The 23,287-nt window shown below is 32.3% G+C and overlaps 1 protein-coding gene across 1 annotated transcript in view; it reads right to left on the reverse strand.

Moving 5' to 3' along the window:
* Positions 1-23,287, reverse strand: part of LOC115890608 (putative oxidoreductase GLYR1 homolog) — a 126,374-nt gene that overhangs the window by 19,071 nt on the left and 84,016 nt on the right. The window contains exons 8-9 of the mRNA XM_030910886.1: positions 8,765-8,896; positions 2,866-3,345 (exon numbers count right to left, since the gene is read on the reverse strand). Coding sequence (XP_030766746.1) covers positions 2,866-3,345; positions 8,765-8,896 — 612 coding nt within the window. The remainder of the gene's footprint in view (positions 1-2,865; positions 3,346-8,764; positions 8,897-23,287) is intronic.

Below are 23,287 nucleotides of genomic sequence, written 5' to 3' on the forward strand. Positions count from 1 at the left end.
TAAAGCACTTTAAAAACGGTCATATTCATTTTCTTAAAAAAATGTGTTCTTTCGCCATAATTTTACGGTAAAAAGTTGCAATTTAGTTTTCAAAAAGAAAAAATTACATTTACAGAGTGATAACTCGGCTATAATTACACCTATAATAATCAGCAAAAAAATGAATCGTTTAATTACTCCAAAAGCTTCATTTTTGCTTAATATGAGTTTTGCGATAAAATTCAAGGTTTTCGAGTTATTTATAAAAAAATGGCAGAAAAACATGCAGTTTTTAGATGAAAAATCAACATTTTCAATCTTAAATAACTAGGAAAATATTAATTTTCTGAAAAAATGTTACAGAGCATTTTTTGCTTAGAATTCATCCCTTTATTGATTTTTGCAATTAAAATGGGTGGTTTATTTTTCACCCCTGAGAAGGGGTGGCATTCAGCCCCAGGGTGAAAACACACATCGCTACTATGTAACTTTTGTTTCTGACATATATCTCTATTCACTGTTAAAATTTCACGTCAATCGGTGCTGGTGTTCAGAATTCGGACCCTAAAATCCTCGCTTACTGGCATAAATTGCACATTCTCATAACCACTTTATCAGGGCTATCTCATAAATTTTTTTAGATTTTCAAATTAGCTGATAGGCCAACTTGATTTTTTTAAATACGGACCTGCATTAGTTATTTCAGGTTTTGAAAGAATTCGGTCTCCTGAATACAATAATGTGCCACACTAATTTTTTTTTGTTTCGGGCATTTAAACAAAATTTATTTAAACTAATTTAAAGTCAAGTCCTGCTCTGTTTCTTTTTAATATTTAATCTATTCATCGTTACAATATTGATGAGCTTTAAAACTTAACAATGACGTGGGGTAAAACATTGAATACGGAAAATCAAATACAATAAAATAAAATAATAAGAATTAATATAAAATAAATAATATAAATGTAATATAATATAAACAATCAAATCATTTCCCCGGAAGATGGATTGGAAATGGTGGAGCAGTATAATGGCCAGCGAGGTTCCTGAACCTGTCGCCAAGGGGCGGGGGCATTACTTGAGGGCATTTATCTAAGTAAAATCAATACAGCACAACATTTACAACAAAAGAGTACAAAATGCATTCGGAAGTATAAGAAGATCTGTTGAAAGGACTATACATAAAATTGAACGAAAAATAAATGTGCAATAGGGAGGGTCGTAACCCTTTCGAACATGTAGAGCATTAGAAACTTGTTTGAAGAAGTTGATATATTTATAACAACTTAAAATATTATGCACATTATTAGATCGTACATTGAGATTTCAAATTCACAATAAAAAGTTAAAAATAATATGTTTAAATAGCTGACCTAGATATTATTTATATGAATCTTTCAATTGCCTCGATTTTCCTTATTCATTGTTAATTACTGCTCATCAATATTGTTGCGATGAATATAATCAAGTTAAATAATTTAAAAATCCAGAGTCGGACTTGAAATTATTTTAAATAACAACACAGCCACACAAAATAAGAAAAGTGGGGTATGATTTTTTTTCCACATCGTTCTTGAGGTCGGCCATATGGGATCCGCAATCTTGAATTTTACCAATCCCACGTCAGATTCGCGATCAATGATCCATTTTGATTTGACTTCAGATTTGCGATCAGCGATTCAAAAAACTCCCATATACTGATTTGGTTCGGATCCGTGGTTTTTTGAAATTCGCGTCGGACATATTTAAACCGCCATTTTGAATTATGCGAATCCGACGTCAGATTCATGATCGGCGACCCAAAAAAAAACCTATGCGGATTTTGGTTAAGATCCGTGCGATTTTGGGAACTCGCATCTGCCATATTGGATCCGCCGTTTTGAATTCTGCTAATCTGATGTCAGATTCATGATCAGCGATCCGACTTGTGGTAGGTTTTTTGAGGTTAGATAAATATGAGACATGTTAGCTCAATTCAAATGGGGTGCTTTGAGTTTATCAGACCCATTTACATTAGGTTATAGTGTTATCAATAAAAAAAATGATTTTTTCCTACTACATTTTCCTGAATTTTTACAGATTTTCACCGAGTTTTTGAGGTTAGAAAAAAATGTGACGTGCTCAGCGTTGAAAAATACTATAGGATATGATGGGGTCTGGTAAAAAGCATACCCCACTTTTCTTTTGCTGTATGGCTGTGCAATTAAACAATTTTGTTGTATTAAAATATCCCAAACAAAAAAAATATAAAGTGTGGCATATCGTTGTATTCAGGAGACTGAATTCTTTCAAAACCTCATATAAAAAATGCAGGTCCGTATTTAAAAAAGTTAAGTTGGCCTATGTAACTCACAAATTATAAGCTAATTTAAGCATCTAAAAATACATTCAGATACTCCTGATAAAGTGGCTGTGAGAATGTGCAATTAGTTTTTTGATTTTCTAAAAAGCATCGACTGGAAAAAATACAATTTATTTTCATAAAAATCCGTTTTTCCCAAAAAACTCAGCAACCCTTGAAATTTTTGAAACTTTTTTGATAGCATGTTGGCGAACATCCCAAGGCGCAACTTTGCCCCAATTTAACCATCTTCGTATCTATTACGGTTTCCGAGATACCAAAGCTCGTACCTAGAATTTGTAGCACCCTGTATATCACCAGAACTAAGAAAAAAATAGTGAACACTTTAGTTCCTACTTGAATGATACAAAAAAAAATAGAAAAATAAAACGGAAGGTAGGTAATCTTATTACTAAAAACGGTAAAAAACGGTTTGGATCTAGTTCAAAAATGAAGATCGCTTTCATAATATATCTAAAATTATGGTGATATTCATTTCTAAGCCCACTTGTCGTAAATATTTCTTATCATATGTGCATACATACCTTTTTAAAATCCTTATTGATGATGATATTGGCTTTGTTTTTCAGATATGGACACGCCAACCCTGTCATGTTGAAAATTTCTACTATATCCTTAGCGGAAATACCGCATCGATCGGCTAGTACCAGACCTTCTGCCAGACCGACCAACGCAATTCCCCTCATCAACTGCAAAATGAGATACACTTTAGTAGCGACGCCCACTTCGCCGAGATACAGCGACGTCTTGCCCATCGCCTTGAAGCAAGATTGGCAATCGATAAAAAGACTTCTGTCGCCGGCGGTGAGGACCACCAGTGAGCCCTCTTCTGCCTCGTCACGACTGCCTTGCAATTGGGCTTCCAGATATCGTCCTCCTTTGCTAGTGATCTCGTCGCAGATCTCCTGTGACGTTTGCGAATCGATGCCTGTCATTTCGACGTAGCCTTTGCCGCCTAGAATGTCGTTACCCTCTTTCGTGACTGCGCAGTTGCCAAACACATTCTAAAAAAAATAATAGTAAATAATTAAGCGATAATATTTTTCTTCAAATATAGATATATTTCAATAATAAAGGATCTTTTTTACAAAAATCCATCTACACTTAGATGCAAAAAAAACGCAACGGAGAAATTTTTGGTCAATTTTTTTAAAGTGTTATATTTTTGTTATTTTAGCCCTATTTTTATAAATTTTCCAGCAAGCTGTATATATAATTAGGTTAACTTTAATTCGTAAACTCACTTTTTTGTAAACTTTAGTATTTGGCATATTATATAGGGTTAATCGAGGGGTTGGTTTTTTACCTTAACTTTAAAACACCCTGTACAATAATTTCGTGTATAAATTTTCCTAAAATATAATTTTACGGTGAGAACCATGTCTCCTGAGCATTTTGTTTTTTGGATCATGTCAATATAGTATATAGTTTTGTGGTTACTTGTTATTATATTATATAATAAATAATTATAATTATATAATAGAATAGTAAATATTACTAGTTGCCAACGCAATTTTAGGACATGATTTATGAAACTTTTTGAAGTGAAACTTCTTTATGGGCGTTAGTAAAAATTCAAGGCTGTGACATACGAGCTAGTTCTAACGAAACATGTTAACGGCTAGAAATACGTAGTGACGCGACGTGTATTTGTGATCAGTCCACGTGTTTATCAAAAATATTGATATCTTAATACAAATTTTGTAAAAGTGAATCAAATTATTACGAAAAAACCATTGGTTACACTAGTAAAAACTTGGTAAAAAACTATTTGTAACGCGTAAAAAACTATTGGTTACTGGTAGAAAATTATTTTTTACACGTATAAAACTATTTTTTACGCGTCAAAAACTTGTTGTTCCTGGTAAAAAAAAAATTACGGGTAAAAAACTATTTGTTACCCGTAAAAAACTATTTTTTACGCGTCAAAAACTATTTGTTTCTGTTATTCGTTAATTAATTGGTTCGCTAATTCGGTTTATTCGTTCATTTTTATGAGCGAAATGAACTTGCCACCAACAATTGCCAATTTTTTTAATTATAATTTTTTTTAAGTTATTTTTTAATATGACAAGGCTGAACTATATACTACTATGAACTGTCCATCATGTCCGACGTTTGGGAAATGCTTGGTAGCAGGGTTAGAGGTCTCGAAGCGGTACCAGCTTCATTAAATGAACTTCGGTTGGTGCTTAAAGAAGAATGGAAAAACAATGAAATATGATATATGCAGCTTCAGTGACAGTACGAACGGACAGTTATAGCTTCCAAGGGAGACAATACAAAGTATTAGGTTTTTTTTACAATTTTTTTTTCTGTTTGTATACTTGAGTATTACAGATGTTTTCTTTAATATTGTTGGTTCTGTTATTGTTATTAATGTATATTAAAATTAAAACCAGGACTGTATCGTTAGTGATTAACGTTTTTTTTTTAATTTAAGTATAGAGTATGTAATACAGCGCAATATGACGTTACGCCAAAACCATCTCGTCATATTAAAAAAATTACATCAAAAAGTAATGATAATTGAAAAAATTGCAAATTGATCGTGATCAGTTCATTTCGCTCTTAAACACTAATCAAAGCATGTATTGACATGAATCAAAAAACAAAATGCTCAAGAGTCATAGTTCTGACTAGTAGTGGGAACTATCGAATGAATACTATCGAAACATTCGATAGTTGCAATTCATTCGAATAATTCGATAGTTAGTAAGAAAACATTCGTTGAAAACTATTCGAATAAAAATTATCGAATAGATCCGTCATCTGCCTTGAAATATTGTATTCTAGTAATTCGGCAGCAAAAACCATTCATTTATAAAATTCATTCATTTATGAAATTCATTTATTCGTCAGGATCGATTATAATAAAATATTAACTGGATTTTAGTTGTCGCCCGGCGACGTAGGTTTTTTTCCGAGAAACCCGACAGCGGTCGGTGGCAATGCTATGAAAGAAGCCGGCATCTTTGATTTTTTGCGGAGTCAGATATAGATAAGGACACATTATTTTTTTATTGAGGTGCTAGTATTTACACAGAAAATACATTATGAAGGGCGCTGTTGCCATATTTTGGTATTAGTTAATATTAGCAAAGAATATTATTGTTTGGCTTTAGTTAGTTAGGGATAGTATGTCTATATATTCTGCATTCTTTTTTATTAATATTCTGTTGTTACACTGCAATAATACTTGTTATTTTGGATGCAGGAAAATGATTTTTAATGTTTTTAAGCAAAGACTGGTTTAATAAATAATAATAAGAGTAATAATTTGTTATACCTATTAACAACAAAATTTAAAATCATTTAATATAAATATTTTTTTAAGTAGTAGCAAAATATAAACAACAAATTAGATGTCAAAATTATTTATATTAGATTCTATTTAAAAATAATATAGTCTCTAAATTTTTTGTGTGTGGCAACGTTGGTTTATTAAATAATAATAATTACAGAACTAATTTGTTATATTAACAACAAATTTTAAAATCATGAAATATAAACATTTATTAATTTTCTAAGCATGCAGTGTAATGGAAGGAAAATATAAATAAAACATTAGAAATCAAAATTATTTATATTAGGTGCTTTATATTACTATTTAAAAATTATATTTACTTTTACTGGCATTTACTTTAAAAAATAAATGAAATATTTCTTCGCAAAAAACTACATGTAAGAGAATTAGCATAAACAAAATACAAACATCGTTAACTTTTTTTTTAATTGGCACGTGTAAAACTTTCATTTTAATTTTCTCACCCCATAGTTTGAGTTCGATAACCATTTACTTAACCACATTACTTAAATATGATTATTAAGTTCAACTAATTCATATTATTAAAACATCTAAAATACAAATATGTACTTTTAAAATTAATTTAAGTTCATCTCATCTCTCTTAAAAATTGCTACTTCTCAAAATTTCCCATTAAAAAATAGACCATATACCATATAAAATTAAATAATTGAAAGATCGGACTACGGAAAACCACACAACTTTTCGGAAAAATTTTGACCACCTGCACATGCACACAATCGTCAATAAATAAAATTAAAAAATAACTACTATTTTAGTATTTTAACTATTTTAGTAAACGCAAAAATAGCACAGTATTTATACGGTGAAGTTATAAAAATTTGGAAGAACTAATAATGCACTGACGCATACAAAAATCAAACGAATACTAAATTTCATTTATCAAAAGCATTCGATAGTCGTGGCTCAACGATAACCATTTTGTCGCACGGCGAGGTTGTCACATATGCTTTAGTATACAAATGAATGAATGATTTTATTCGAATAAAACCATTCGATAGTTGATATCATTCATTCATTAACCATTCGATAGTCTAATTCATTCGATAGTTCCCATCGCTAGTTCTGACCGTAAATTTATATTTTAGGAAAATTTACAAACGAAATTGTTGCAGAGGGTGTTTTAAAGTTGGGGTATAAATAACCCCTCGATTAACCCTGTATAATATGCCAAATACTAAAATTTATAAAAACTTAGTTTACGAATTAAAGTTGATATAATTATATACACTTTACCAAAAAAATCATGAAAGTAGGGCTAAAAATAACAAAAATATAACACTCTAAATTTGACTGAAAATTTCTCCTTTGCGTTTTTTTTGCATCTGAGTGTAGTTCCAAACTTTGCTGATGAGTATTTAAGGGTAAGTTAATAAAAAGCAACATCACAGTCAAGGTAACTATAATTCAGCCTGGATTTCTTTTGTTATTGTTGGTCATGTCAATTCAACATTGTCAGTAATATCTTTGTGTTTATTAGACTGTTAAATTTAATATATCTATTTCAGTACCATGAACAGAATAGCTTATACAAATTCAAACACTAATACGATGGTTGGGATAATGGGATATTAAAGACAGGCGCCAAGGATATTCATGTTGCAAATATATTGTAATATGTAGTTATTGTGTTACAAAGACTTGTCCACCTGCACCAGTGGCCCTTCGAGAATCAACTCTGGGAGAGGTAGTGCCAGTATTTAAATAAAGCAGTAGGTTTAATTATATTTTCGCCGAAAGATGACTGTGAAAAAATGGATTTTTGTGGATTACGTATTAGCAGTTTTCAGCTATGCTATGATAAAAAAATTGAGTTTCAAATGAAAATAATATCTAATTATTAAATCATGAGAAAGTAAACATGAACACAAGAGAAAAAAAAAAAAAACAGATAGGTAGCTTAAAAATTACATCAAATAACATCGACTAACCTCGAAACCAACTTAACTAAATTAGAAAAAAACTTAACATTCTCAATTAAAGATGCAAATTCCTATAAAAACATAACATAAAAATTGGCACCGGGAGGCACGTATAGCCGCCCATACTAAAATATGTTAATATCTCAAAAACTACGACTTTTGTTGCAAATATTATTCCTAATCTTAATTTGAAAACCTCGTTTTGCTAGCTACTGTAATTTTGGAGTTACGATTTTTTAAAATTTTTAACCCCCTCCCATACCCCATTACCAACCCCCCACTTCCACCAAAAACTAATGGCCAGATTCTCGGGTGCCACAGTATTTTTGTGCCAAATTTGGTTAAAATCGGTTTAGCGGTTTTTGAGTTATCGTGTTACAGACGGACAGACAGACAGACACCATGAAAATACTTTGTATTTAGGTCATTTATGACCCAAATAACTCATTTTGAGTAAAATTAAAAAAACTTTTATCCGATCTTAATAGCCTACCATACCTATTGGTATGGTCGGCTAAAAAATATCAAGAGAGCTAGAAAGTATCAAAAGTCTTTAGCACGTAACAAAAATATGTTTATAGTTGTTATTACCGAGTCCCGAAAGATCCGGGAACTAATAATTTCGAGTCCCGGTTCTTTGATGTCTCAAAAGAACCGGGAATTCCCGGTACTTTCGGTACCGGGATTTCCCGGTATTGGACCCTATATGGCATTCAACTTTAAACTAAAAAAACACATACTCGATTTTAATAATAAATTAACAGTTTTGAAGTACACAAACCTAAAAACGTTAATTTTCAATTGGCTGATGTGCCAGAAGAGTTCTTCAGAACAAAAAAAAATAATGACTAAAATTATGGTTTCCTATAATTTTTGTCATTTTCCTATTGTCTGTACTTTAATTTTGAATAGAAAAATTATTTACGAAAAGTTGATATTTTTATGTTAACAAAAAACCACAAGAAATCCATTTTTCCACTTTTTTGCATTGTTCTCTATGTCCAACACGAACTTTAGATTCGAATTGAGCACTCCAAAAACATAATAAATTGAAGAAATTAGAACTACCTCAAAACTCTTCCCCAAGGCTCTTTTGAGTACAATTATTTGACTAGACTACAACGAGATGTTAACGGCAATGCTTGTTTATTACTAATTACATATACTACTTACGTGTTTTGCAGAGGTGGGATCGAACGAACAACTAAAAACGATATCTGAGTGTTTCATCACATCACATGGAGCGATATGTATTTCGAGGGTACCCTTTGACATAGCATCTGCTTGTTCTTTCATAAGTTTGCTCTGCAATTAAAGAAATTCATGTTGATTAGTAAGTATTGCAAATTTATATTTTTTTATTTTCGAAGTGAAACTTCTTTACGCGTGATGGGAGTAAAAATTCAAGGCCGTGACACATCACGGCCTTGACATGACATAGTTTTATTCAGATTAACACAAGGTTTTACTATACAGACCGGACCACCGTAGTAGTAACATAGGCAGAACCGGACGAATTAGCGTATACCCGTCCGCCGGATAAAAAGCAGGCGAAAAATGCGATAAAATAAAAATTGGTAAATATGTGATAAGAATGTTACAGAATTTGTATTTATTCGTGTTTTAATAGCCAAAACGAATACACAGATTCTCGCGACAGTTCTCGTGTAAAATTTATTTTTTAAATAAAATAATGGATGTTTACGAAGTTCGTGAGGAAATTCAAATTGTAAAATGGTATTTTCAAAATAGATCTTATCGGGATATACAAACAATTTTTCCACAAACTTTTGTAAACAGGCCAATTCCATCTTTACCTACTATATCAAGACTTATTAATAATTTTGAAAGACATGGGTGCGTGTCCCCACAAAAACACAAAAAGCCTGATGTGTTGATTAATGAAGAACAGGAGTTAAAGCAAGTGTTTATATGTGCTACCGCGGATTAAAATCACACGTTTTCAAGTAATCAAATTGCTGAGATAACAGATTCTTCATCTAACACGGTTAAAAGAGTCCTTAAAAAGAATGGATACCGATCGTATAAAGCGCGCAAAACTCAAGAAATTTTCCATTTTCGGCGTATGGCGTTTTGTGAATCTGTAATGGAAAAGGCCAATTTAGATGAAAACTTTATTCGGCGTATAGTTTTCACCGACGTATCAAGTTTTCCTTTATTGAGTCGTCATAACCCTACACAAGTACGATATTGGTCTCGGGAAAATTTGCACAGATATTTTGAGGTACGCACGCAATATCCTCAAAAGCTAAATGTTTGGGGTGGTTTTATAGGGGAGCATATGATTGGTCCATTTTTTATAGAGGGTAATTTAACTGTTGCAAAGTATTTGGACTTGTTACAGCAGCAGATTTTCCCTAGAATTCGTGAGTTATTGGGAGAAAGATTCCACAATGTCTGGTTTCAACAAGATGGTTGCCCTGCCCACAATGCCCGTATTGTTCGAGAATATTTGAACAATACTTTTCCCAACCGTTTAATTAGTGGATATGGAACTATTTTGTGGCCCGCTAGATCACCAACCAGATCTTTCTCCCAATGATTTCTTTTTGTGGGGTTATGTAAAATCCAAAGTTTATGGTCATAATAGGGCTAATAATCTGGATGAGCTTTAAGTAAAAAATACGAGAGGCTTTCCAAACTATTAGCCCTAATATGTTAGCCAATGTCAGACGGGGATTTTACGACCGCCTAGACTTCTGTCTAGCACAAGAAGGTGTGACGGTGTGTGTCTTTTTGAACACTTGTTATAACTTTTTTTTATTTAGAGTAATATTTTAGTTTTTTTTGAGTTTAGAGAATTTATTTATTTTTAGTTTTGGCTTGTAAACACACTCAAATAATAAGTATTTTTATTTTAAATGTTACCTTAAGCGAAGGTAAACACCTAAAATGAAAATAATAAATACTCGGCACTCCTCGCGTCGTATTCCTAGTCTGTCACGACCGACCCGTCCAAGCACAACTGCAACTGCGTACTGCCTGACTAGCCGACTAGCCTGCAGTGAATCTCGAGTACGAACGCACGTAAATTCGTCCGGCAACTTGCTATGTTACTAGTAGCCTGGTCTTCTCTGTATAAATAAATGCCTTTTTTTGTGAAATTTTTTTACAATTTGTAGACAAAGGTAAAGTACACAAACATAAGAGAATACAAAACAAGTATACAAATTACATTGTCAGTCTTATTGTTTAAAATAAACATTTATAAATGTTTACAATATCAAAGAATAAAAAAATAAAAATAAGATTCAAATATTTAGTAAGTTTATACTAAATATAAATATAGTAATAGCAAACATTAGACCAGTGTTTACAAGGTCAAATTCGATTATCAAAATATAAGTCATTTACGGCGTAGAAAGCCTTGTCTAGTAAATAAGATTTCGATGCTTTGCGAAATGAAGAAAATTATGTCATGGATTTGATTTCAAATGGCAGGTGATTGTACAGGGTGGGTCAAATTCGACGCTTTTAAATGGAAACACCCTTTTCTATAGGAGCTAGACGAAAACTAATATCGGTGTCTGGAGCTCAATTTTCATCAAAAATATGATGGTGAAAACCGCACATCAATATCTGTTACTGTTTCGGAGTTACGGGGTGTTTTTCAAAAATGAGCATTTTTAACAAATCGCTGGAACTTTTTTGCTATAGAAAATTTTGTATTTCTATGAAAACATTTCCACAGCACCTTTTTACGTAGAATTTAATGGTATAAGTATAATTTTTTTAAAATTAATAATTTAAGAGTTATCAACAGAAAAATTGATTTTTTATTTGGGACACACTCTATATTTTTAATTAACTGAACATAATTTAAAATTACCTTTCCAAAAATATAGCACACTTGATATTTTGTTATAATTTCCTTCGAAATACAGAATTTTTAAAAGTTCGCCACTTTTAACTAGTAGGCTTTGGACCCCTTATTAAGTAACTTATTAGTAACTTGTTGCTCCAAGTGAAGCTAGTGTCGTCCGCAAAAAGACATATATACTTGATACGCTTTGACTGAACAAGTAAAACTGACAGGTAAGACGTTATGTGTAGACGGTGCTTAATAAAGCTTAAAAAAAACGTCGCGAAACAAAACAATTAAAAACAACAATAAAACCTGTATTTTATTAACAAATGTACGTAAACGCTTATGCTGAAGTTTGCCCGGAACATGCAAACACGTACGCAAGTTGATTATCTTGATGGCGTGTTGAATAATGTGCGGGACTAATTGTTTCTCACACCAAATTATTTATAAATTTGAAAGTTGGAAAAAAACCTATTCACTTATAGTCATAGATACACTAATCTAGAATTTTAGCAAATGTATTGCCCGTAGTGTATTAAAATAATGGATCAGGGAGAAACAGACAGAAGCACAAGGATAGTAAGGCCTTCATCCAAATGCCTAATTCTGATTCTCTCAGCAGGAATTAAGTAAGGAATAGTCCCTTGACAGGATAGCTGTTAAGCGTCTCCTGAACACGCTCATCCTGTATCATACATATATACATATATACATACACTAGCGTGTACCAGCGACTTCGTTCGCGTCGAATTAATCATTTGTAATGGTGATGATAAAGCAAAGCAGGAATTTTCATTAACATACAAACTGCATAAAATTTTCTTACATTTTTATGAGAAAAAACAATATGGCGATATTATTATATAACTTGGTAATATTTGAGGGGTAGTTTCATCTCGTTGGAATTTGACTTTCGAAAAATCCGTTTGCCAAAAATAAGCTTTTTACGTCAAGCAGTTTAAGCAGAATCGTAGTTTTTTAGAAATTACCCAACTTTTTGGAACACCCTGTATGATTTTTTAAAAAAAATCAAATTATGTAAAAAAAACAAATAAATTATGCTTGTCCAAGCGTTTTCCCAAAAGACTAACCGTTTTTTAAATAACAAAAATACTGTAATATTTGAGGGGTGGTTTCACCCTCTTGGAACTGGAATTTAGAAAAATCCTTTCTTATCGGACCTCTACACCCTAGAATCAACCTGTATGCCAAAATTGAGCTTCTTACGTTGAGTGGTTTGAGCAGGATCGTGATTAATCAGTATGTCAGTCACTTAAGGATTTTATATATTAGTATAGATACATACTGTTTGACCAGCGGATCTGAAGCTACGGAAGGAACGCGAGAAAAAAAAATCGATATTGCCACGTTTATCTATAAAATTGCAAAATTGCCAGACATGAACTATAAATTTAATATATTTTTATTATATATAATGTGTTTAGCATATATTCTGACGTATATTATTAAGGAATTTTAACGTAGTTCATATTGTTCGATATGTTTTATTTAATAACTTATTTCTTTCATTCTGTATAATCTGCTTATTATGGAAGATGAAGATTTTTCAACGATATCATTGGCAAACCGGCATCGCCGCGCATGGCCGCCTATTCATTGAACATGATTGGCGAGAGTACGTCACAGGATTTGTTACCACGCGGTTGCCATGGCTTTTACGCCTTTTCTATTCGCTTGCTTTATCCCCAACTTCACGGTCTCTTCTGAAAAGAGTAGGAATATTGAATACTATTGAAATATCCAGTGGCGGTGTCATTTTTTTGATCATTATTACTTTATTTCATTATTTTATACCGGTTATCCTAAACTTTATTCCTATATTTTTCGTATATTTGATAGTTAAGTTGTGTTTTATTGTTTTGTTATCTTGTTATAATGTTTTTCGTTCGTAGTTTTTAATTATTAATATCAAGTTTGATCGTATATTTGTGTTTTAAAATGAATAAATTTGTTAAGGGTAAGACGCTACATAGTCAGACAAGAGAAATAATAGCTAATTTATATAGGTAAGTTAATAATAACGTGGATGAAATCTCATTTGATTTATTTCCTTGTGTTCATAATAGGGTTTGCGATGAAGAAGCTACAGAGAGTTCGCTTAAGTTGCCGCTTAAACGTAAACTTGAGCGGATATTTTTTTATACCGGAGTTAGCGTATCGGCTATAAAAAAATTCACACAGAAGATAAAAAAAAGGCTGAAAACTAACCCCGATAAAATTATATCCAGCTCTGGAAAGAAACGACCACGTGAGACTGCTGTCGAAAAGCTCGACGACTTTTTCGAAGTGGTCAGGAATTTGATAGATTTTATCTCGAATTCAAACTCGTCCCCACAATTAGAAAGCTTTTGCAAAAATTGCAGGAAGAATCGAATTTTCCTTTTGCAGGGAAACGCTTAGGGGGTTATTAAAATCAAATGAATTTTTTTGGCGTAAATGTCGAAATAACAGATAAATATTAATGGAGCGGCCCATTACATTGCAGAGAGAGATAAAAATATATACGCGAAATTCGAAAATATAGCCAAGTGTTATCTATTTGGATGAAACATATGGGTAGACAATGACCTAACCTTTAAAAACTGCTGGCGGAGCGATACCATATCTGGTGTAATAGGCAATATTGGATCTACTGGTGAGTAAAATTATGTTTTATTTGCGCTTCCAAAGTTAACTATTTTCAATATTTTTTTGCTGGAAATAGTTATATCTAAAATTATGTATTATAGAAAAAAATATAGTTAGTACAGATATATAAATAAATATACCTCAAGACTCAGTCTTGATCATCTGCTGATGGCAGACATGGTTAGCGAAACATGCGTCCAGTGTAAAATTAAAAGTGTTTTGGTGTATTGTACTGATTAAGTGTTTTATTTTGCTGTGTAACACCAAAGGTTCCAACCCCCAACTGTAATTATTTCTTCTATTATATTAACAACACAATAATAAAATGATTCAAAATATTTAAGGGTGCTTTAATAAAAGATTTTAGTGTTTATCTGCTAACTCATCAGTAACGATTCAAACAGCATAAAGTTTTTTGAAAAAAATTATTAATCTGAGTATTATATTTATGATACTTATCATTTTCATATAACACCGGACGCCCATGCCTATTTTATGAATGAAGTTGGGCGTGTTTTGTTTACAACTGCATTCCCCTGCCGATACCCCGTAGCTACAGATCCGTTGGTCACACTATATATACATACATACATACTGCCATTACTGGCTGACGAGTATTTGACACGCATCAGAAGATGGTCACGCAAGGCGTTTTCTTTCATGAGCTTTTCTATGACTGAAAAGCCCGATCCGTGATGTTATCTGTCTACCAGGTCTACCGCAATCCGGACATTCAAAAATCTCATTGCTTTGTTGCCTTTTTACTTTTTGGTTGTCGCTGTTAACTGAGTTTACAATTCTTCTCCATTGAGTTCTATTGTGAGCTGCTTCTTCCCACTCATTCTGCATGTTAATCCCCTTTAAGTTTTCGTGGAAAATGTCCTTGTACCTTTTGAGTTGTCCACCTGGCCTCCTCTTACCCTCTACAAGCTCACCGTAAAACAATGATTTTGGTATGCGGTTTTCTTGCATTCTGCATACGTGACCAGTCCATCTTAAGCGGGATTTTGTAACCATGACTCCAATACTCTTGCAGTTAGCTTTCTCAAGGACCGTTACGTTTGAGACATGATAGAACCATTTGATTCTTAAGAGTTGTCTAAGGTGTCTCTGTTGCAACTTGTTTAACGCGTTTATGTGTCGGCGGTACGGCACCCAGTGGGGATTATTATTGCTCGGTACGCTGCAAGTTTCGTTTTTGTGCTCAAGTCATGGTTGTAGAAAACCCTGTCTTTTAATTTCCAGAACGCTCTTGAGGCGCTGCTAATCCTGTGCTGAATTTCATAGTCGATATTGGCCTTTTACGAAATCGAACTGCCGAGGTAATTGAATTCCGCTTCATATTCCAATAGTTCTTCTCCGATTTTAAAGCATTGTTGTGATCTTCTGGGGGACTGCACATGATTTTAATTTTGTCGATGTTTAGCTTAAGACCCAAAGCCCCGTATGCCCAGGTATAAGTGCTCAACATTTCTTGTAATTGCTGTAACGTTTTTGCAACTAGAATGCAATCATCAGCGTATTGAAGTTCTGTGATGAATTTTGTACGTGTTGTATTCAATGCCCAAACCTCTCTCCTGCAGTTTGCTGTCCACTATAATGGAGAGCGCTACCATGAATATGTTGAATAGGAGAGGCGCTAAGACACATCCTTGCATAACTCCTATATTTGTGATGAAGGGATCGCTCAGTGATTTATGATGTGACACTCTTGACTTGTTGTTGTTATGGAGCCTTTTACACACAGTAATAACTTTGTTGGGTAGACCGAATTGCATGAATGTCTTTTCTGCAGACTCTGAAACAGCAGAGCGCACATAATATCACTACGAGGCTATGGATCGCAAGCAACGCTGTCTAGTTGGGAAAGCAAGGCCAGAACCTGAGGAACTATGCTCTCGTCTTATTAAGGATCTGCACAAGCTGGTACTGGGCTCATGGATAGAGGACTGATTGCAGACATAAAAAATTAATAAACACACATAATCATAATAGACTTTTATTACGATTATAATAAAGTTTGCCCGTAATATTAAACATAATTGTTTTGTCGTTTGAAAAAAACCTCAAAGTCCTATGATTTAAAGTGGTGTACGTTTCGCAAAATTTATTTGCATCTTCAGGAGAATTTAAATCTGGACTTTCTTTGTCATTTTCATTATACGGTATATAGAGGGGAGTGGTGGATATCCCTTTTTTATTTGACACATAACACACGTAAATTAAAAAAAAAACACAACATCCATTCACAACATTTTTTCAAACGATTCAGCAATGTTATAGATACACCATACATAGACCGTATTGAGAATTGCTCTCTGAATACGGTCTATGTATGGTGTATTTGCATTGCTGCATCGTTTGAAAATTTTTTGTGATATTTTTGTATATATGGATGTTGTGGTTATATAAATATTATTTATTATTATACGTACAAATATTGGTTATGCATCATGCAAATTATATCCAGTCAATCTGATATCACTTATTTATTTCACTTATTAACAACATTTTTATTTATTTTTAATTCTTGTATTGGTCAAATTAGTTCGTTTGGTTACTATTTACAATATTTATATTATTTATTATTTTGAAAAATAGTCTATATTTAGTACTTATGTATGTTTTATCTGGAATAATAAAAACGTACTTCAATATGTTTAATTATTTTTGCGCAAGATTAAGATAACGGTAAGTAAATATCTAGCTTATCAGATGTTAAACTAATATAAGAATCGATTTGTATATGCTATGGGCAAAATTATAAATAAAATATTCCAATAATTATTCTTTTTACAGCATAGGTGTGTCGGAAAAAGTTGAATATTTATGTAATAAGTAATAAAATTATGAAAGGAAATTTTGTTGCATTTTATAAATAGAATAACTGTGTTAAAAGTTCATTTTCGGAATGTAGTGATTTGGATTGTACACTTTTATTTGTACACTTTTTTTACACGATTATTACACTTATTTGTACATTTTTATATATGAAGATGAACATTAGCGCTTTAAGTATTAAATCTGTAGTATTAAGGCAGAACCCGATATGTTAAAATTAGGTATTTCCCTAGTGACATATAATAATGATAAATCGTCTTTATTGTACGATAAAAAAGATAGTTACAATTTGTGAGCGAAGTTTAGCTGTAAGCTATTCTACCACTTAACCCAAACATAAATTACATTTTCCTATAAATATACAGGGTGAATTTTCTACGATGTTCTCTATGGGTATCTCGAAAAACTACTGGAGACAGAGAGTCGGTTAAATGGGGAAAGAATTGCAGTTTTGTGGGGTCATAAATATGCGCCTTTCAGATTTTTGAAAAGTTCATGGCTTACTAGATACAAAAAACAAATTCCGGTTATTTTAAAAATTGTCCCTAATTGCATTATAACCTATTTTAGACAAAAAGTTTTCAGATAAAAGTTGTAAATAATCACATACTTAATGAGATTGTGTTCTCCGTTTTTTCTAAGGCCTGTCATTTTTAACATATGACACAAACATATGCTGTTTTAAATGGAAACCATAGTTGGCCACGGCTTCATAAAAAGCACCATTTTTTAAATTTTTCAGTGATATAAGCTATAATCTGTTTTTTTTTCGAAAAATTACTGAGTTATAGCCAATTAATATCTTTCTTGGCTAATTTCACTTAGTTGGTATGGTATTCTTATTCTGTTATGATTTATACATTATAAAAAGACAGAATATTTTATTAAACGGTTCGTTACAATTTCCCATTACATAAATTAAAACTTAAAAATAATTATCACTACATACACCTTAAGTTATTTTAGAAAATGTTCAAAAAAGCCGCCATTGTTTTGCGTACATAAATGCATCTTTTTAAAACTGAATTAATTACCTACTAGCTTTTTTCACAGAACGACCGGTAGACTTTATTAAACTTATCTCGTACCGCCTCCTCGAGTGCCTCTCTTAATTCATAAGTTCTTTTGTAAACCTTGTTAACCATCCCGCATAAAAAAATCTAAAATGGATAGGTCACCTCTTCCTATCCCTGAGTTTGCATAATTATGATATAAATAATTTTTAACATTTTTTCTTGGTTTCGTTGGGTTTTTTGAAAAATTCATATTTACAATTTTTGTTTTGTTTTAATTTACAAAGTTTGGATGTGACAATTTGACATTTCTGAGAGCAACGCCAATTGAACTTGTTTCCATGGCTAACTAAGTGAAATTGTTTAAAGATGATACGAATTGGCTATAACCACAGAATATTTAGCTCTAACTCAGTAGTTAAAAAAAAAAACATATAGCTTATATCGCTGAAAAGCTTAAAAAATGGCGCTTGTTATGAAGTCATGGCCAATTATGGTTTCCATTAAAAAAACATAGGTATGTTTGTGTCATACGTCAAAAATCACATGCAGGCTTTAGAATAATGGAGGACAAAATCTCATTAAGGATGTGATTATCTACAACTTTTACCTGAAAACATTTTGTCTAAAATAGATTATAACGGAATTACAGATAATTTTTAAAATATCCGAAATTTGTTTTTTTCGAAATATCTAGTAAGCCATGAGCGTTTTCAAAAATCTGAAAAGCGCATATTTATGACCCCACAAAACTGCAGTAGTTTCCGAAATACCCATAGAGAACATCGTAGAAAACTCACCCGGTATATTCAATATACTTAAAACAATAATAATAAACAATATTCAAAAAAAAAACAAATAAATTATCCAACATAATGTTAAAAAAAATAAAAATAAAACAGATAACAATATGCACAGCTTATACTATAAATTCATTATGTATCGGAGGTTATAGAGCAGGAATATTTTTAAAAATTCCTTCTCTCTAAAGTGCAAGAAGCATTTCATGTAACAATTCGGAAAACAACGTTTCTAAAAAACGTTCGCCAAAGCGAAATTTGGACCAGAAGTCCAGAATCCAAGATGGCGGCCAAAAACTATTTTTTCGTATATCTCCATTGTTCGTCGACTTAAAATAGTGTTTTAAACGTATGCTTAGGGTTTATTTTGTATGCGGAACAGCTTCCAAAGCTTAGAATTTACTCATCTTAAGTTTGCAGAGCATGGGTTTAAAAATGGCGCCCAAAATGGCCGCCAAAACTCAGTAGATTCTTAGTATAAAAGTATTTTTGATTTAAAATGTAAAATATGGAGATTATTTAGTGGTTGGGTGCGTTCTCTTAAAAAAATTCTTTTTATTCAATTCAAAAGTGAAGATCGTTACAGGCAGCGCCGTCTATCTGGGGGAACCAAAACTAATGCCATTTTGCTTTGGAAAACCAGAAAACGCCACTACTTTTGGAGACCTCGCTGTAACTTTTATCAAAAGGATAGTTTGTTTATCTTGGGAGACCGTATGCCAGAGTCGACATCCTTTTCGACCGATATCGCCCGAGTTCAATTAAAAGTGGGACCCGCTGCAGAAGGACCAGGGAGCCGCTCCAGTAAGAAGAGACATCACAAGTTTAGCCGTTCCACTTCTAAAAGATTGGAAGAATTTTCTAGCACTGGGGGAAAACAAAGCCGACTCCGCTCGATTCCTCTCTCAAAAACTTCTTCAATATGACTTTGGGGCAGTCGAAATCGTTGTATCCGGAGCGTTCACAAATGAAGAGTATGCGCAATCAACCAACCCTGAATCTGACGTCAGTGCCCTATTTGCGACGCATGATACTCAAGAGGTCTCTTGTATCTATATATATATAAAACCCGCCCTTAGCGTACCCAAAGTCAAAAATGGACATGTGCATAGTGTTGTAAATGGAAATATTTCCAACGGATGGATTTCCATGCAAATGGAAATATTTAAAATTTCCAAACGTGTCTCGGAAATATTGGGAATATTGGAAATATTTTTAAAAATACTTTAATCTTGTCATTAACGATTCAAACCCGATGTTTATTAATATATCTTTCATATTTTGTAACCCTATAAACATTAAACTTACTATAGAACAGTTTTACAAACATATAATATGGTGAATATATCGAGTTTGAGGATTCACCAACTTATTTGCAACCTCGCATTTCTACGGGGAAATCCCGAGCTCGTAAGTCGTAGCGTAGTAAAAACTCTCTGGTCTTTAATTTTGACCAATTTAAAAAGTGTATACAATACTAGGCTCAGTTTACAAGTAGTTGCAATTAGTCAAGAAGCAACACAAATGATTGATAAAAATGTTAAGCAGTGGATATTAGATGACGAAGTATTTTGGGCCCAAATTTTCAACGTAATTAACATTTTTGAACCTATTGGCAAATGTTTAAAAATTGTAGAAGGAGATTATAGCACTATTCATTTCGCTGTAAAAGCATTTTGTGATATTAGAAGGGCAATTCAGAATAATTTTGCATTGTCCTCACTTGACGACAAAGAAAAATCCGAATTGTTGGAGTTTGTTGACAAAAGAGAAAAACTTGCTATTAAACCCATTCATTATGCTGCAGAATTATTAAATCTAAAATCACAAGGTTCTGAACTTGATGAAACCCAAATTCTTTCTGCCAATAAGAATGCATATTTAATATATCAAAAAATAAACTCAATATAAAGGAGCAAGGAATAATAGATGAAATAGCAGATTATCGTTGTAGAAGTGGCAAGTTATTTGGAAATAACTTCATATAGAAAAGTAGTTTTGATAACCCAGCCCAGTCTCCTGGTGGAAAGGACTGTGTTCTTCATCTTCATTATCACAAGTAGCTTCACGAATGATGATGATGCCAGCATCTTCGGCTGCCACGGAACGCAATTTTAGCGTTTATAGTCATATTCATTCAAAAAAGAGAAACAGGGCTTACTAATGATAGAACCGCTAAGCTACTCTATGTATCCCACAATGAAAACTTGCTGAAGAAAATAGGAAACGGCAAAAAGTAGACTGGCAAGAAGATGTTATTGAGTGTGATGCTGATGACAGCGATAAAGATATGCCTCTTGCTCGACTAGTGTGTCAAAAATATTTTTTTTGTACAAATTTAACCTTAATTTATTTTTTTAATTTGAAGAATAATCTTGCTCGATTAGTGTGTCAAAAATATTTTTCTTTGTACAAATTTAACCTTAATTTATTTTTTAATCTGAAGAATAACTCTTTATTTGTGTTTATGTATAAGCATTTTGTGTTTTGCGATGTTTTGTTATGATTTTTATAAATAAATATTTCAGTTTTTCTTATTTTTTAAAATATTTCATATATTTCCAATATTTCCATATATTTCCAATGTTTCAGGAAATATTTCCGAAAATATATTTCTGGAAATTTTACATCACTACATTCGCATATCTTAATATTAAAATAACGTATGCTTAAATAGTGCGTGACGTTATAAGCGGTACCAAAATCTCCCTAATCCCTAATCTCTTAAATTTAGTTTTAATTTATAACCGGTTAGCAATTGTTTCGGTATTTAAAAGATAAGTAGCTCGCCATATATTATTATTTGTACAAAATAATAATACAACATATACCATTGTTCTGTTTTTGCAACAAGCAACACAACAGTTCAAAATACTCACCTTGAAATATATTTTTTTTAACAAATTAAATATGCTAATTAATTTTGATAACTAATTATTAATAAACAGTTATTTTTTTAAAATAGCCAAGGCAAGTCAGTAGTCGGTAAATTTGGATAATATTGCATAAAAGTACTTTCAAGAAAATTGCCTATATAAATTAAGGTCGTTACGTCAAGAATACTATTAATTCCTAATCCTGTGAACTACAGTGTTGCCAAATTTCGAATATCACAAAAAATAATAGTCATTTGGAATTAATTTAATACCCTTTATTTTTTTATCTAGATATCTCCATAAATAAGCCAATCCATTGTCCCTAAAAAAATATATCAGGCATATAAATGGGCCTGATAAACACCTATCAATTTAGTAATTTTCTAACCTCAAAAAACTACTCTTTACTCTCTACTCTCTACTACTCGTACGGATCTTAACCAAAATCGGTATAGGGCTTTTTTTTGGGTCGCTGATCATGAATCTGAAGTCGGATTGGCAGAATTCAAAATGGCGAATCCAATATGGCCGATACGAATTTCAAAAAATGCACGGACTTAAGTTTGTATATGGGAGATTTTGGGTCGCTGAACGCGAATTTGGAATTATGTAGGTCACTGCTCACGAGTCTGACGTCGGATTTGCAAAATTCAAAATGGCCGATTAAATATGGACGACGCGATTTGCTACTATAAGCGATTATTGAAATGGCTTGAAACTCGAGTACTCGATTACTGAAATTAATCGGTTTTTCCCATCGCTATTTATGATATCTTTACGTTACACTTTACACGACCAAATAATGACATCATTTCTAGCATGAAAGTAAGTGTTTATGTATTAAAAGGAGTAGATAAGTTTTTTTTTTCTTGTGGCTGCTGAGCCCACCCTACTTCCCAACTCACGAACCGCCACTGTTGAAATGTTCAATAATAAACACGAAAGGATAAATAAAATTGTAGAGAGCAAAAACGGGTCGCCCAAGCATTCATATCGATATATCCGACAGAATGAACTATTGACATAAGACACTCTATCCTTAGTTTTTATTGAAACAGAAATTATCAAACATAAAACCAGATAAAACTATCCACGCCTCACTGGCGTATCATTTACTTAACCAGAACTGCTTCATTACTTAAAACTGCGTCATTCTCTGTATTTTTGAAGTACTTTAAATTACTTGATCCACTGTATAAATTTGTTATAAAATAATGATTAGAATTATACAAATATTGTAAAATCCAATTATGTAGTTCGAACGCCACCACTGATATTGCATGAATATTTGTTGATAATTCATTTCATTATTAAAACGAATCTCAGGCATTTTAGAAAATTAATTTAAAAGTTAAAAATTTGATAGGGAGGGCCACGCAGCAGAAGCTTGCTATCATATAAATATTTTATACAGGGTGCGCCAATAAGTTTCTAACAAATGATTTTTAATTATTGAGTTATCGCTAAAAAGTCTATGCGGAATCCATTCATACTGTTTAATAGGAAAAAACATTGATATACCGGGTGTCTTCCAAAAGCGGCTCACCTCTATAACTTTTTTATTTTTTCAGATAAACAAATGATATTTAGTCTGACATATATCAAGATTGGCGTATTAGTTTCGGTCACATTCTGTTTCAACGGAAATGACTATAACTTTTGATTTTTAAATGGTACCATCGGTATTT

The sequence above is a fragment of the Sitophilus oryzae genome, unplaced genomic scaffold (genome assembly GCF_002938485.1).
Source record: "Sitophilus oryzae breed Bouriz unplaced genomic scaffold, Soryzae_2.0 scaffold_888_pilon_pilon, whole genome shotgun sequence".
Classification (NCBI taxonomy): domain Eukaryota; kingdom Metazoa; phylum Arthropoda; class Insecta; order Coleoptera; family Curculionidae; genus Sitophilus; species Sitophilus oryzae.